Genomic DNA, 16,210 nt, shown 5'->3' with positions numbered 1-16,210 from the left:
GTCACATCGCGATACTACAGCTTCTGATCCGTCCGTTCTATTAATTCCTATTACCATTTTGCTCCAAAAAGTACAGCATTGGGGTCTGTGGGCTTCTCCACTTCGTTGAAGTGTGTGATGTAGAGGCGCTCCGAAGGAATGTTGGTTTCCTCACAGAACCCTATGGCCCACTTCTCTATCTCTTCGGCCATTTTCGTATTGTCCATGCTTGAGAGGTCCACTGCCCGATGCTTTGATAAATATCCTTGACTTGAGAAAGCCACTCTTTCTCCGTCACGTCCTGTGGCCTGGTTATTTGGCCACCTCCATTAATACACCCATCAGGACATGCCATAACCTCGACATAGTCACACTTGGAGGCATCTGAAATTTCAGACGGTGCCTCCAGTCCTGAGGTGCCATTCTTCCCTCCCATCCTGGCTCTTCTCCGAGCTGCAAGGGGTTAACCTTGCCTTGTTTGGCAGCTCCGCCAGGAGTTGGCTTGAGCTTTCTGACCAAATTTTGAATGTTTTTAAAGCCGTTGACTACCGCCGCGGATGCAATCTTGTCCCCAGACGGCTTGTGCATCAACCTCATCTCATACGTGTCCAGGTTACGGCCCTCGACGTTCACCACCTCGAAATCCTCCTCGCGGTAGACATCTGGCTGAGTACACATCATGTGGTTTCTTGTAAGCATCAAGTAGTTGTAGCTGTAGCCACCCGACTGAGATCCTGAGTCGTTGGCCCAAGAAAGCTCTTTGTAAGGCCACGAAGGTGGGGCCATTTGGTGATAGATATTGGAGCTCTGAGTTGCAACCTTGGCAGCGTTTGGCGGCAAAAGTTGGTACTTCAGTGTCTCTAGAAGGTTCACAAGCTCCTTCGCTGTCAAAACACAGTCCACGTCAGGAGCAGACGTTTCCACCGGGGTGTTCTCCGGTCTGGCACTCTCCAACTTCTTGTCAAAACAAGGCATGATTGAGAGATGATAAATGTCACTTCGAGAAATACCCAAATCACGGGCCACGAGGGTTTTGAGAAGGCAACCGGTGATTTGCTGAGGTGATTTTGTTGCCGAAAGCATGGGCAAGACGTAAGGGTGTGTCTTCTCCGCGTATAGCACCCATCCGGGGCAGATCGACAGCAAGACTGGCCCTTTTTGGCCACCTTGTTTTCTCGCAAACATCTCGTGAGCTTCTTGGAGCAATGAGAGCTTTCTTCCCAAGGCAGTACCCACGACATACTGGAAACCCATTTGGTTGGCAAACAAGTTGACCAATAAACGATCCATCTGCGCCACCGTGTATCCATATGCCTGGGCCAAGGAGGCCCTTGACTGGTGGCTTATGCTGGCCACAAACACCTTGTTCGATGTCTGATTCTCTTCAATCGCTCGTAAGAGTTGTTCATGTGAATGCTGGGCCACAAGCACTTCCTCGGCTGATGTAATACAGCCAGAGCATGCTAGGCAATCTGCCAAAGAAATTTGTGCTGGAGAAAGCTCAGCGGCCTTGCCATCGATCTTGGATATTTCTAAAGGATTTCCCTTCTCATCTATTTGTATCTCGACCTCTCCCGCTTCCTGGTTTTCCGGATTAGTCAGCTCTACTGGCTTGATGCAGGCGACACCAGGGGATATGAAGTCATTTAGGTCGTCCGCTGATAGGATGGCACTCATATGTTGAAGGAAGAAGTAGGTGTTGATGGATGACTAAGATGAGATATACTGCTGATAGAGATCGCGAGCACCAATGATAGACGGCAGGTTGTCAGCACACCCTTTGGAGAGAAATTTACTCCATGTGCACATTTAGAGAGCGTTTGGAGCATGGAATACAGATAATGGAAAATACGGTAATTTGATGGGTGGAATGGGATCAATATAAGGTTAGGGGATTGCACGTGATCGAGCACGTGAACGGCCCGACGGCGAATGGGTTTTAGACGGATTCTCCGTCGATCAGATTAACATTAAGCTCTGATTATGTTTAGTTTTTGTCAACGGGTCACTTTTTTCCGGTGCCGCCAATTTTGAAGAAGTGGTGTTTCAGAATTACAAAAACACAGCCGCTGGAAGGGTTCACCAGTGGAGGAAAGAATCCTGGAATTTCCGATGATCACTTTGAGTCAATATAGCTTTAAGCTCAATGTTTCGTTAGCTAGCTCTTCCTGTTCGGGCTGTGCATCGGGATCCTTCACCTACTCTTCGCTCACTCAAAGTACACCATAATGAACGTATCAAAATGGACTCAAAGCTGAAACGGAACACAAGTACTTGAAACAGGTGATATGATTCTTGAGAAGCTATTGAACCCTGGGTGTTACGGGCGTCGCACACTATCACGTCTTAAGCGGAAATGGTCTCAGCCGCATGACTAGGTCAATCGCTCACAACAACCAATATGGTATGTCTCATCGTGAATCCACCGAACTTATAACTTTTGAACGGTTAATCTTTGAAAGGCGTTTTGCAAATCAGAATCCGCAAGTGGTACAATTGTCACGATCTCTCAATAAGTAACACCTCCCCTTCAGTAAACCTTAAAGGCATCTTCCAAAACTCAACTCATCTGAGGGGAGCGAACGGTCTGATTAAGTAAAGCCCGAGCGGAAAACAATGGATTTCTCAAAAAGCATGGGGTTTGATAAGCAAGGCGGAGAAGGGTAATGACCGAGGTCTTGGCGATGTTTGTTCTAAGCTGGGGAATAGCGGAAGAAGACCGAAGCGTCAAGCGACAGCGAGAGGAATTGGAGAATGCTTCAGGGCTCAAACGGCATTTTGCCCCACAGACGGGGGTTTCGTTTCCTTGTGTTGAAATCTACAGAGGTGTTCTGAAGAAGTGGCTGCGAATTCATAGGGCGCAATACAACGAAGATTATTCTCGGACTTTTTCTAACTCTGTGAGGCCATTGTTTTGGTATTTCAAGCCCGGCTGAAGAGCCCTTAAACGAAGCGATCGCCCGGTGTTGCCCTAATCAAGCGCTGTCTCTTGGCACCCCATCCTTTGTTGATAAGCCGCTAGCTTAAGGTGAACCAGGGTGAAAAACTCTCTTGGACTCGAGAATACCGTCATGTTAGCCTCCCCGTTGGTTTTCTTGGCCAATTGATAAGACTGAGTATTTAATGGCTGCTTCGTCGCCATGGGAAGACAACTGCCTTCATGAGATCCGATCTGAAGGATTACGAAAAACAAATTGAAAGCGACGATGCGGTTTCGGGCCTTACCGGAGAGGCTTTGAACATTTCAACTCGTCATCAAGAGTCTCAAGCTGCCGAGGACCACAGATTGAAGCGGGTTTTGGATGCAAGGCATCTTTCTATGATCGCCATTGGAGGTGCCCTTGGTACTGGCTTGTTGATTGGAACCGGCTCTGCTTTGAGATCGGCTGGACCTGCTGCCATATTTCTTAGCTACTCGATCGTTGGCTTTGTAGTTTACATGGTGCTCAATGGTCTAGGCGAGGTTGCAACACACATTCCTCTAGCTGATGGATTCGCTGGTTATTGTCACAGATACGTTGACGAAGCACTTGGATTCGCCTGTGGATGGACATACTTGTTTTTGTGTTTGTTGGTAGCGGCAAACCAGTTGGTTGCAGGTGCCTTGACAATACAATACTGGATTTCTCCTGAAACGGCTAACCCGGGTATCTGGGTAGCGGTGCTTTTGGTATTCATCACCACCGTCAACGTCCTCGGAGTCCGTTTCTTTGGTGAGGTGGAGTTCTGGTTCTCTGTGACCAAAGTCTGCACTTGTCTTGGTCTTATCATCTTATTGCTTGTCATTGCTTTAGGAGGTGGACCTACTGGCGATCGCCTTGGTTTCCGTTACTGGCAGAATCCTGGTGCATTTAGAGAGTACGCAGAGCCTCTGAGAGATCTTCACATTGACGGCGATCTCGGCAGATTTGTGTCTTTTATTTCTGTGCTTGTTACTAGTGTCTTTGCGTACTCTGGCTGTGAGTTGGTGGGTATCACATTTCCTGAATGCGCTAGACCAAGAAAGGCCATTCCCAAAGCAATCAGGTTGACATTCTACCGTATTGTCATCTTTTACGTCCTCAATGTGTTGGTCTTGGGTATGTGTGTTCCCTATGACGATGAACGGCTTTTGGGTGCCAGTGGACTCACAGCTTCAGCGTCCCCTTTTGTGATTGCCATTTTCAATGCCCAGATTCAAGGTTTGGATCATGTCATCAACGCCTGTATTTTGATCTTCGTTTCTTCCGCTGCCGTTGCTGACATGTACATTTCCTCCAGAACGATATATGGACTCTCGGTTTCGGGATACGCTCCTTCATTTTTTTCAAAAACAGACAGGAGAGGCGTGCCATACTACGGTATAATGCTCTCCTTCTCATTTGCATTGTTGGCATTCATGGTGACCTCTTCAGAAGCGGCTGAAGTTTTTGATCATTTTGTAAACGTCGTTTCTCTCGCAGGTTTGCTTGCCTGGGCATGCATTCTCGTTGTTCACATGAGGTTTATGAGTGCCGTGAAAGTACAGGGCATCAGTCGAAAAAAGGACTTGGCCTTTCGCTCTCCACTCCAGCCTTTTGGCACATACTTTTCCCTTGGTATCTGTGTTTTCGTGATCTTCGCAAAGAACTTCACCGTTTTCCTTGGAAGTCCCTTTGACTACGAGACCTTCATCACAGGCTACATTATGCTTCCCGTATTTCTCATAATGTACTTTGGTTGGAAGTTCTGGAAGAAGACTAGGATTATCCCAGCCAGTGAGATCAATCTCGTGTCATTCCGTGAGGCTTTTGACTACCAGGAAGAGCTATTCCAGGCAAAAGACGCTGAAGAGCGGGAGGCAAGGGAGGCAAACGGAAACCCCATCAATTTCCGCTGGCTTTACAACAAGATATTTGGCTGGATTTTCTGATCCGCCTAAGTCACGAATAGTTAAAAATACCGTATGAAAACTATAGGCTGTGTAGAATGGTTCAAATTGCGAGATTATTTACTTTTACAAGCAATTCCTTGGAGGTGGATCTTGGGTTTATTACCATCGGATCAGCCTTTGGCAGGTGTATTTCAGGGGCCATATAGACACAAACAATGTATGCTGCAATTCGTGAGGAGATGATCAAATTAGATGTTGATCCTCTCTTGCTACACCTGCTTATGCATCGCCCTATGATTTTATTGAAGACTATCCGAGCCTAGAAGGGCTGTGAGTATGGCGTATGCCTCCATCCAGCGGAAGCTTTGCATTGTGGCCATTTGTCTCTGTGTTCCGATCCTTTTCTTTATAATGCTGTTGCGGGACCACCGTTTGGTAGATTCTCAAAACTTGGATGACCACAAAGCTGGCTCTGAGGATCCTGAGAAAGCGGTCGAGATTGCTGGGTGTGAAAAGTCACAAATTGTATTCAAGGACGGTGAGGATCATATTTTGAACTGGCTCAAGAAACTCCTTGGGTTGCGAAGGACGGGATCGGCGTTCAATTCCTACTCATCTCAAAAATTTCGTACTCGCCAATAAACAAGATTCAAGGATTGTTCGTAAGACCGACAAACATTTCAAAAGCACCGTATACCACAGCTTCAGTTATGTAAACTAAGGTCATCCCTCCATGTTATGGCCGCTTTCCGATGCCTTCGCCAATCCATAATGCTTGAAACAACATGAATCGATCAGGATATCTCGCAACCTCTCTCGAAAGGCATGATTTCTTTTTTTGTTTTTCTCTACAATTGATTCTTTTATTTTGGATTACACAACTTTTTTTTTTTTTTCCTTGATTTTACAAGTTGAGCTTATTTGAAAATTGATTAATACTTTTTTTGTGTACTCGCGAATTTACAGGCGAGTCATAAATGATGAAATCGAACCGGCCACCAAAAATCCAAACGGAGTCCTTTTTATTTTAAAGTCCTAGAGGTCGAACAATAAGGTGCAAAATACATGGTTCTGCAATTTTTCCCCAATCTCTTACCTCAACTCTGTCTTCAGTGTGGGTACCTCTAATGCGGTGCCATACATTTGCGAGACCTTCTAAACAGGCGCAAGTGAATAAATAAAATGATCAGACAAAGATGTCCTAAACATCACTCATTTGAAAATTGTAAAATTCGTAAGAGCTGCACCGTGACTCTTCATCTTTATAGTAGGGAGTTGCACCTCTACACGAGACTCAACCCCAACTTGTCGAGGAAGTTCTATATCATACCATCATTGATTATCTATACCAGGCTATACTTGTAGCATTCACAGGCGAGCTCCTTTAGTCCAGCTTGTCCGTGTCATCGAAACTATACGCAATGCTACCCGCAAATGGACCCCACTCAAAGGAGTGACGAGTCATTCTTGGGTCTCTTTGAACGACAACTTCTGAATTGTCCAGGTTTTCTTGAGAGGTTGAGATTTGACGAATGTCCGGTATTCTTCGATTGATACGATTTGCATCGTCATACCTGCCCTGGGAGTTCAAAAATTCAGCCATATCGGCTTGACCGCCCTTGACGCAATCGATTTGAAGAAGTCCAAAAATGTTTTTTGAAAATGGCATTTGGAGAATCATGGAAGAAAAACTTTATGTTTTCCGGCGTGGCAAAGATCCTATACCCCAAAGGTCTGAGGCTGCCACCTGCATCCTTTATTGGTGCGGCGCCATAGCTGAAACAGGCATGTCACAGATAAGCTCCAATTGGCTTGTTTAATTGAGTGATGCATTGTCTTTTTTCGAAGAATTTAATCAATCACTCCAATCTTAGCGAACATAAATTGAATCAAGCAGGGGTAACTAGATCCCGATTGCAACACAAAGCCGCGACGCAAGATAAGGAGCCACATAGTTGAGTGGAATAAGGCTCTAACGTCTGAAATTAGGTATTTGACCTGCAGGCCGAAATGCCTTCAGCAGGGAAGTCTATTTAAAACGATCCCGCTTACAAGACAGGGGGTCTAGGATTACTTTTTTGATACTCAATTTGCGATCATGTTTAGCATTTTGAATGTGGAGTAACTCAAAGCTTACGGGAAAGCATTGCCTTCCAAATCACTTTTCCTAAATGCAAGCGTGCAGTAAAGAGTCTATAGTGGGTGGTTACTGGACAAGTTCTTTAGTAGTATGAGAACTTTCTTAATTGGTAGCACGATTGGCGGCATGCTTATTCTTCTGGTTCTGACGACGTCTTCCATCACTGCCCTTTTTCTTCTTCTCATCTCGAATTCCTAAAGTCTGGTGCACCATCCTTATAAATTCTTCCACAACATTGTCGTAGTCAGGAAAGAGACGGGACTCATAAGCTTTTTCGAACTCCTGATCCGTGTACGATCCATGGTCTCAAAAGGGTAGCATCATACCCTTCATTAAGCTGACTCACATAATCATACTGAAAATCAGCATCTAAGAAACGAAACCTATGTTCCTGACCATTCTGACAACTTCAATGGGGGGAGAAGCTTGGTAATGACCTTGAGAGAAGCAGCAAACGCCATCTCGCAGGTGTTCACTGAAAACTCCTTCAAAAACCAGCCAATAGGAAATGGCTTTTGCTTGATAGGTCATACAATGAGACATGACTTAAATTACTTACTGGAAATGGGTGTCTCTTACGGAAACTGCACGTTAATCGATACTGCTTCATTACTCAACCTCACCCATGGACAGCAACAGCCCAGCTTGAAGGATTCTTTGAGATTGGTTCGCCAGCCATTCGCTTTCTTGCATAATGCCGGTAATGATGCTTACTACACGTTATTGCTTTGTCTTGCGTTGGCAGACCCTTTTTATCGGATGGCATCAGAAATCGACACAGACACTAGAATGGCCAATTGGAAGTGCCGCAACTTGAAAAACGAGATAACTAACGAAAGTCGGAGATACTACGGAGACGAAGAGAGGTTCTCTCACTTTTTGCATCACCAGCCTTTGTGATCCCTGAAAGCTGACCAGGCAGGCCATCCTGTTGAAAAGTTGAGTGGTTTGCACGATATCATTTAATTTACCCTTGAGCTCCTTTTATCAAAGTTTATAAAGGTCTCAGTGGTGCTTCAGTGACTACAATGCATAGGCCGCAAGAACTGGAAGCTGTGAAATGGGCTGTGATGAACCCTGGCTGCGCTTTGTGGTGGGAAAGACTAGAGAGAGAAAACATACGACAATACTGTCAGGACGATAATATATGACTAGAAGAAAAAAGCTTCTATAGGAAGTAAACTTAGATAAAACTGTTTTACCTTTTCCCTCTCGTACTACAAGTTGTTTTTCTTTTCTTCTATTCGTAAATCAATCACTCGGCCGACGGAGACATCAATGCATGTATCTGATGAATTATGATCGAGTCCACAACAAGTACTCTTTCAACTCACTTCATCAACAACAAACAAGATATCTCCATTGCCATAAATCAAAATCTTGGGGTGAGATCTTTCACATCACCCTCTTGGTATACTCATAGTATACAAAATTGCGAGTGTCCGAATCTAAACTGATTCAGCAGAAACAGTTTCATCAGAGAGCGTCTTTTCGGATGGCTCCTCAACTTTGCCCTTTTCTAAGTCGTTATCATCCGTAACAGAAACACCAAGGACGTACTCGATTTCCCCGGATCCGAATCTGAATCCAGAGTACTTGTCCTTGTTAAGGTATCCAATCAAAATAGCCATGTTTGTATAATAGTATAGATGATCAATGAAATCTGGGAAAGCTGTCTATTTATATACCAACTTGGGGCGCCAGCTCTATACAGAATTAGGGGGCAAAGCTCAAACAGAGCTTATCGAAGCCGCATATCTGACGGCAATGCGGCCACACTTTGCGCCGACTATTTTGCGTTTTTGGAAAAGCATTTGGCTACAAACGCGGGAGATAAACCACTCGTGCAACTATTCTGCTGGCTCAAAAGACCTTCAGTCTTATTCGGTCATGACTATTTAGAATCTTTGATCACAAATCTATATCTTGTCCAAAGATTTATGAGAATCACTGAATAGTACCATGTCGCACCCCTTATCATAAGTCGTGCCGTATGGAGCCGCCTCTCGAAAGTTGTAAGGGGCGTAGCTAAGGCGCGCATGAGATACAAATCTAATGCCTCTTTTTGTTCTAGCATTTGGATTATTTTATTGATTACGATAAGGAATTGGTTTCCTACGAAAATGACCCTGGAAACGCTGAACAATATTGTCTCGCTCGCTTCAAGCCACGCTCGCTTGGAGCCGCACGCCAGTGAAAAGTTACTATGTCGGAATCGATAATGACAGGCTTTTGACAGGCGATATCGAACTCAATTTCAGCGCAGCAACGATATTGCAGGCGGGGATTTTCAGCCCCTATACCATGAATTTGACAATAGGGGTAAACCCAATGAGGTCACTGCCTTCACAAGCGATGAAGCTAAATTGTGCTTATCAATAGGGCCCGCGGCTTAGATAGTATCAATGTGGCTCAAGGGATTACGATACTTCATACATGGGAGATTGAGAGCCCCATGAAATTTGATCAAGATCTTCTATGCTTTGTAGCCTAAAACAGATCAACATTTGGAGTAATCTTCCAAAAGCCTGATCGTCCGATATATTCGTTGCTATATATGACTCCAGGTCGACTTATGTTTCACGGGGTTTGTTGGCACTTAGTGATTGCAGCTAACACCCTAGAGGTCATGAAAACACTCAATCAGAAGTGATGAATTCTCATCGCCATCCGCCTCTCTACCATCGCTTTTTGAATTACTTTATTCATGACTGATACGAGCATTCAAAGACTTTCCCCAACTTGAATCCCCTCTGCCTAGTATTATCAGAATTCGATCTATCTGTTTCATACTTCTTCTGGGCAGCCTGAAACAGTTCCATTTCGGACTCGCCACCTTTGGTAAAACTAAGCGAAAAAAAATTGAGGATTTTGATAGCAACGCCCATCCTAAAAATCTATATCATTTCAAGATAACGCGAGGGAAAACAGCCTTAATTTATATCCCCTACCTCGCACTAATGCCACAGCTGAAACGATAACACAAAATGCAGTACTGGTGGTGGAGTTATCTGTGGATGGGGCAGCTGAGGCCTCCAAAAGTTCAGGACATTTTCTTCATTTTTAAGGTCTATTACAACTCAAAGGTGGTGTATTTCTGAGAGCGGGACCACATTGCTGAGTCACTATGAGAAGGTTGCAAAAAAGTGGAATCTCCAGCCAAGAGGAGGGAGAGAAAGCAATAAGTCATGATTTGAGGGAAGACCACGTTTGACTGAGAAAGGGCTTTTCACAAGAGGTCAGATTTTGATAAACAGAGTTTTTAAATTTTCACTTTCATGCTTTTCCAATATTACGTGAAACGCAAAAGGTAAAGCTCATTCTGTATATGCCGCGCCAATCTCACACGGTGACGGAAATGTTGCTTTACAAGTTGCCCCCAAAAATCAAATTCGAGTTCAATAGCGCTAAGAAAAACTCAGGACTCTATTCTAAGGCTTCTGCCTTAAGTCACACAATTTTAAGAAAATTGAACAAGTAGGAAATAGAAGAAGTTTATCCCCACCAAATGCAGATGCTAACCTAGAACGCTACGCCCCGCTTGTTACCTACATTGCATGATAATAGATAATGTATTACTTCGGCCGAAAGAACATTTCTGACTCGGCCGAAAATTGAGCAGTAGCGGATGTAGATATTTTGAGAGTGGGTTTGCAGACCACTTTCTGATGGTGATGAGGTTAAATACGAGATAGTGTTCATTGATAGTTGATCATATAAGAGGTATGGAAATGCTTCTTCGTCCCATAGGATTGACAAGCCACGCCTTACAGTTTTTTAGGTGGAATTGGTTTTTGTGAAGTGCGGGAATTTGCACCTGTAGAACAAAAAGAGCATACAATGTACTTTTTGTACTGCAACTGTGAAATCGTGAAGGGAAAATCAAATTATTGAGAGAAGAGCAGACAATCAATTTTTTGGTTCAAAAGTCTCAAATCTATCGTTGAAGGACTCAATTGAATGTCACTGGGTTGGGACAGAAGGTGTTGCACTGCGCGCATAAACGGTAACATGACGTGGAACAACGAACAGAAGTTCGTTTGATCTCTTTTTTTTTTCAGGCCTTACTTATTAATTTTCGTAAGATGAATGATCTGTCGTCACACTACCCTACAAGTAGAACGAACAACACATGGAAGGAAATGACTCAAAAGGGCTTACAGGCCGTGGTTTTATGACACTTGCATATTTTGTCACATAATAAATAAGTATTGTTGAAAGAAGCAAGCCTACAGGAAGAGTAATTTATTATCTGATAAAAAAGAGAAGTGCGTGACTGCTCCATTTCCAGTTTCCCTGAATGGAAGAAAGGCACCATGACATTAGTCGCATTTCCCATTGAACTTTTTGCCGTTTGACGTAAGCCATATCTTTCATTTAAATACCAGACTTCAGCATCCAGTTGGATTCTCTTCTATCCTCATTAGCACAATGGAGAAGGCAACAGATTCAGGGTCGCAAACCCCACCACCCGAGATAGATGAAGCTCGTAAACAGTGTAATGCTTTCCAAGTGGTCATTGCAAAGATGAAGACTATTTTTGAAAGAATTTACGGAATTGAAATCAAGAAACGACATATTCCATATTTGATATATCAGGTGTGGGTTTTCTTTTACATTATATACATTTTCAAGCTCATCTTTGGAACACACATGTTCTACAAAGAGTCTGAGTACAGTTCGTCACTCACTGAGACAATGAAAACAGATGTGACTGCCATGGAAAGTGTCATGGAGGATTCAACAAGAAAAATCTCCAGCTACCTACCCGATGAATGGCCTCATGGAAAATACTTGGTAGGTTACTATGGAATTTGCAGGAAAAACAATGACTCCAAAGAGGTATGCTACAGAGGAAACAAAGTGGAGGAGCTCATTCTTCAGGATATTGGTATACAAATTGCTGAAAGCCATGGGATGGAAGATACAGATCAGTTCGGTAAACACTTTATGACATCTTATCGTGATTTGCAGAAAAATTTGGAAAGCGAGATGAGTAGAAGAAGAATCTGCAACGATTTTGTCTGTACCTACGAGGGCTTAACAACTGAGGATATCATTAAATTTCCCAGCACGCAAATGCCGGAAGACCTGCCATTTTATTTTATCTGTGTGAACCTGGTGCTCGCCGTCTTATCATTCACTGCCATAATCCTTGAATTGCGATCAAATGTTCTTCTTTTGAAGTGTGCGATTATTATCTGTACCACTCTTCAGGCGATTTTTGCATTATTCGCTATAGTATTGACGTCTGACGCGATGAATCTGCTCGAAAAATACTTTATGGATCGATATTTTGCATTCAACATAATATTCTTTGTGATTGAAGTAATCATAACGGGAAGTATACCGCTACTGTGCTATTGATGGTGAATGACAAATCTAGCTTGATCTTCACAACAGGAAACATGAGCGAAACTCGCAAAACTCCACACATGAAGAGGAGTAATTGAAATGCCAATGATGTCACTAGTCACCCTACACAGACTTTGCTCGATACAAACAGATAATCTGAAACGGATATTTTTCGGGAGATAGATAATTATCATGCAGGCGTTCAAAATGGAACGTCTTGCGTCAAAAGGAGGATCATCTTTTAGTCGTTAATTTGCTTTTTACTCATAAAGAGGCATTCATAAGGCAATTCCTGGTTTCATTGGGTCTAGGAGCAAGGCTGGGTCCCAGGTTCGGTAGGTGCTTGCAAACAGCACCAAGAGGTCAAGGCGCGCTTTGTGTCAGGTTGTCGATCAAACATGACATGCATGTTTCAGAATCTGCAGCACGTGATAGTTTCAAACACTTGCCCTAGTTAGCACTGCCTATCGAAGCAAAATAAATCCTACTCAGCTGCGCAAGGACTAAAATTTGTCAAAAACAACAGCGAAAAATTATAGGTGCATGCCAACCTACTAGCTTGAGCCACCACAGAGCGAAAGTGATCCTTCCTTCAGTACCCACACAGTTTCCTGTACGACTTCATCTCCTCAAGGCTAAACTGATGTGTAAAGAACAAAACCATGAGCGTCCTGAATAATGATGTACGCTGGTTTCAGGTTGTTGTTGAAACATGTCGCACCTGCGTAGTCAATCTTCAAATGATATCTAGAACAGGATAATTTGGACAGATACGGTGCATGCGGTAATATTTGCTGTTTTGCAGTTGTCCGAGACGATTAATCAGGCGATTTGATATGATAATTAATTTAAGCCACGCAAAACTTGCAGCTTTTGAAACTCTTAGCGCTCAAAAACTAAGCCTCTTGTTTCAGGAAGTTATTGCTCGCTTGATATTCACAAGTATATAAGTACAACCTTTCTTAACATAATTGTAGTTTCTGTTGAGTACGAAAGATAAGGAGATCCATTTTGATCAATGAGTAACACGCGCGGATCCTCTCGAGCGCGTCCTCCAAACACATCTCAGGGATGTCTGGGTTTATTTCTTAGGGATGGCTGAACGGCACGGAAGCGAAGCTTACGTGACGTAAAACACGAATGTATTGACAGTACTAGACAGACTCTAAATTTGAATAATTCCCCTATTAGTGGATAGGGTCTCAGACAAAAAATTCCACTATTCGATCAACAAAGATCTCTTCAGTAGGTTGAATCGACGCTCACAAGTTACCAGGACTAGAGCGGGAACGAAAGAAAGAAACTTCGAGGGAGGCGGCCTCACGCTGGAATATTTATACCTTTCCCGTGGGAATCTGGTTTTTCCTTTTCGAGAAAATAGCAATGTTGAGGTAGCCTCAATTCTCCCTATTCGGTGTGTCATTAGACCGAATTCGGAAAGGACCATTGTTTCACGGCTTGTGACGCAGGTTCTCGGGTATGCATGCTGCAAGACGCATGTGAACCGATGCTGCAATGTGCATGTGCTTAGATGACAGGCATGTGCATGCGCATGATTCCGTGGGAAGGGTAAAAATATGAGAGGGGAAGACAACCGAGTCCACGGACTAATGATAGGTGCCATTCCTGCGAAGACGGTCGGGGAAGACGCGTCAACCAAGTCACTATCGAGATCAACTAAGTCCCGCAAATGTGGCCACGTCTCAGGATGAGGGTTTATTTTCTTAGGGATGTCTGGGTTTATTTTTCTTAGGGATGTCTGGGTTTTTTCTTAGGGATGTCTGGGTTTTTTCTTAGGGCGACAAAGTGTGAAACACTTTGACGAGTCTGGGCAAAAGCACTTGATTACTATATAAGCCAAAAAAGTTGATGTCCTACTTTAGGGAAAGTCTTCAGATGCTCCTAAATTCGATCAGCAAAGATCTCCTCAGTAGGTTATTTATCAACGTTCTCTGTTCCAACACTGGGAAAAACAGAGTATTTGCCGTGAAAATTTGCACTTCCAAATGCGCAGCACACTCGCTCAATCTCCTACCCAGTCACATCATTCACGTGAATGCAATCAAAGAGGCAGCCTCTTTTCACGTGTGACTGAAAATTGTGTCAAGTGATGGGTAAGACGGAAGAGTTTTTTTCGCTAGCCTCAAGATGCAGGGGCCGCAGCTGCCCGCAGGGCATCTAAGGCACATGGTGCGGCGCTTATCAGACATAAGCGACACACAATTGAGTGGCAGGTGCATATTGCATACAATGGGGGACGAATACGTTCCATAAATCAAACAAGTGGCTTGCACAGACCCTAGTGTTACGCTTGGTTTTCGACATTGACACTTTGTAACCTCTGTCAAAACGTAGAGTTTTGGTTTGATTTCGCAAATTATGGAAACTTTCATGACCTTCGGTCATGGAGTTATACGTAACGTGGTCGCTTCAGGCCTCGAGATGGTCGATCAGACGAAGCTCTGATTCGCCTTCGGGAGCGGACGGAATGACATGCCCTCTTACTTTTGTAAGCCCGTTGGCGCCCTTGTTGAACCCTTTTGGCAGTGTATTGTCCGAGACGACGAACTAACTCAGTTCGTTTGCGATTAAGCCCAGCCTTGTACCGGGCTTCCTCGCGTGGGTCAGGGTCAAAGGAAGTGAAAAATTGGGACCATGGACTGGTATGGTGTGTGTCTAGCACCCGCTTCAGGTTTGAACTCGTGTAATCGAGAATATTCCTGACACGTCCCTTGGAGAGAAGGACGCGCACCTTCAGGTGCCGAGGGTATTTCCCCATCTGGACGAGACCCTCTTCTCGTAGGATAAATTCCATTCGTTGCTTAAGTATACCGCCTTGTACGTCCCAAACTGGGTTGTACTTGACCTTAAGGTAGAACGTTTTGAGCCTTCTGGATAAGGCGGTCTCCTTAGACCGTCTAGTGTCTGACAATGGCTGGTTCTGAATAGAAAGTATCGTACCTTGAATCCACTTTTCGGTTAATTTCGGAGGGTAACCTCGTAGACGAATCTTTGATCTGAAAAAGTCGACATGCTTTAACGCCGTATCATGGTCGGAACAATTCCGGAAGATTCGAACAATTTCACCGATAACGAAACCTTTTTTGGTTGCAAGTGGATGTCCACTATCCCATTCAAGATATTGGTACGTATTAATTGGTTTGCGATAAAGCTCATACACGATGGTGCGATCGCGGAGCGAGAGCAGAAGATCCAAAAACGGAACGTCCTGCGTCAGCGGCTCCAGCCAATTAACTGTCAAAGGGAGATTCAAGAACTGTTGTTGCAGAACAATTCGATCTAACTGGCTGCGTTGACCGATGAGCAAAATGTCATCGATGTACCGAAGGTACAAGCATCCTTCAACGTCGTACATTGTTTTCAAAAGATTGTGCTCAGCCATTCCCATGTAGATGTTGGCGAATTCGGGCGCCATGTTGGTGCCCATTGCGGTGCCTTGAATCTGGGTTTTTTCTTAGGGATGTCTGGGTTTTATTTTTTCTTAGGGATGTCTGGGTGTTTTTCTTAGGGATGTCTGGGTTTTTGCTTAGGGATGTCTGGGTTTTTTCTTAGGGATTTATTAGGGATGTCTGGGTTTTTTCTTAGGGATGTCTGGGTTTTTTCTTAGGGATGTCTGGGTTTTTTCTTAGGGATGTCTGGGTTTATCTTAGGGATGTCTGGGTTTTTTTCTTAGGGATGTCTGGGTTTTTTTCTTAGGGATGTCTGGGTTTTTTTCTTCTTAGGGATGTCTGGGTTTTTTCTTAGGGATGTCTGGGTTTTTTCTTAGGGATGTCTGGGTTTTTTCTTAGGGATGTCTGGGTTTTATCTTAGGGATGTCTGGGTTTTTTCTTAGGGATGTCTGGGTTTTCTTAGGGATGTCTGGG

General features: G+C 44.0%; 4 protein-coding genes across 4 annotated transcripts; 2 read left to right on the top strand and 2 right to left on the bottom strand. All coding sequences in view use genetic code 12, as the record gives it.

Annotated features, from left to right (window-relative positions):
* Positions 1-50: 50 nt before the first annotated feature.
* Positions 51-1,656, bottom strand: NAR1 (Nar1p; the record flags this gene model as incomplete). Its single annotated transcript, XM_025480076.1, has 2 exons — positions 51-220; positions 378-1,656. 2 exons carry the CDS (start codon positions 1,654-1,656, stop codon positions 51-53), a joined length of 1,449 nt encoding a protein of 482 aa, XP_025334376.1.
* A 1,483-nt stretch (positions 1,657-3,139) lies between these two features.
* CXQ87_001539 (uncharacterized protein) lies at positions 3,140-4,870 on the top strand (the record flags this gene model as incomplete). Its single annotated transcript, XM_025480075.1, has 1 exon — positions 3,140-4,870. The coding sequence occupies one exon, from the start codon at positions 3,140-3,142 to the stop codon at positions 4,868-4,870; it is 1,731 nt and encodes a 576-aa protein (XP_025334375.1).
* A 2,635-nt stretch (positions 4,871-7,505) lies between these two features.
* Positions 7,506-7,871, top strand: CXQ87_001538 (uncharacterized protein; the record flags this gene model as incomplete). The annotated part of the gene is made up of 1 exon (XM_025480074.1): positions 7,506-7,871. The coding sequence occupies one exon, from the start codon at positions 7,506-7,508 to the stop codon at positions 7,869-7,871; it is 366 nt and encodes a 121-aa protein (XP_025334374.1).
* Positions 7,872-14,756: 6,885 nt separating this feature from the next.
* Positions 14,757-15,774, bottom strand: CXQ87_001537 (uncharacterized protein; the record flags this gene model as incomplete). The annotated part of the gene is made up of 2 exons (XM_025480073.1): positions 14,757-14,863; positions 14,889-15,774. The coding sequence occupies 2 exons, from the start codon at positions 15,772-15,774 to the stop codon at positions 14,757-14,759; spliced, it is 993 nt and encodes a 330-aa protein (XP_025334373.1).
* Between the last annotated feature and the right edge of the window lie 436 nt (positions 15,775-16,210).

This window comes from Candidozyma duobushaemuli (genome assembly GCF_002926085.2).
Source record: "Candidozyma duobushaemuli strain B09383 chromosome Unknown B_B09383, whole genome shotgun sequence".
In the NCBI taxonomy this organism is placed as follows: domain Eukaryota; kingdom Fungi; phylum Ascomycota; class Pichiomycetes; order Serinales; family Metschnikowiaceae; genus Candidozyma; species Candidozyma duobushaemuli.
Note: the sequence above shows the minus strand (reverse complement) of the source record. Positions and strands in the feature narration are given on the sequence as shown.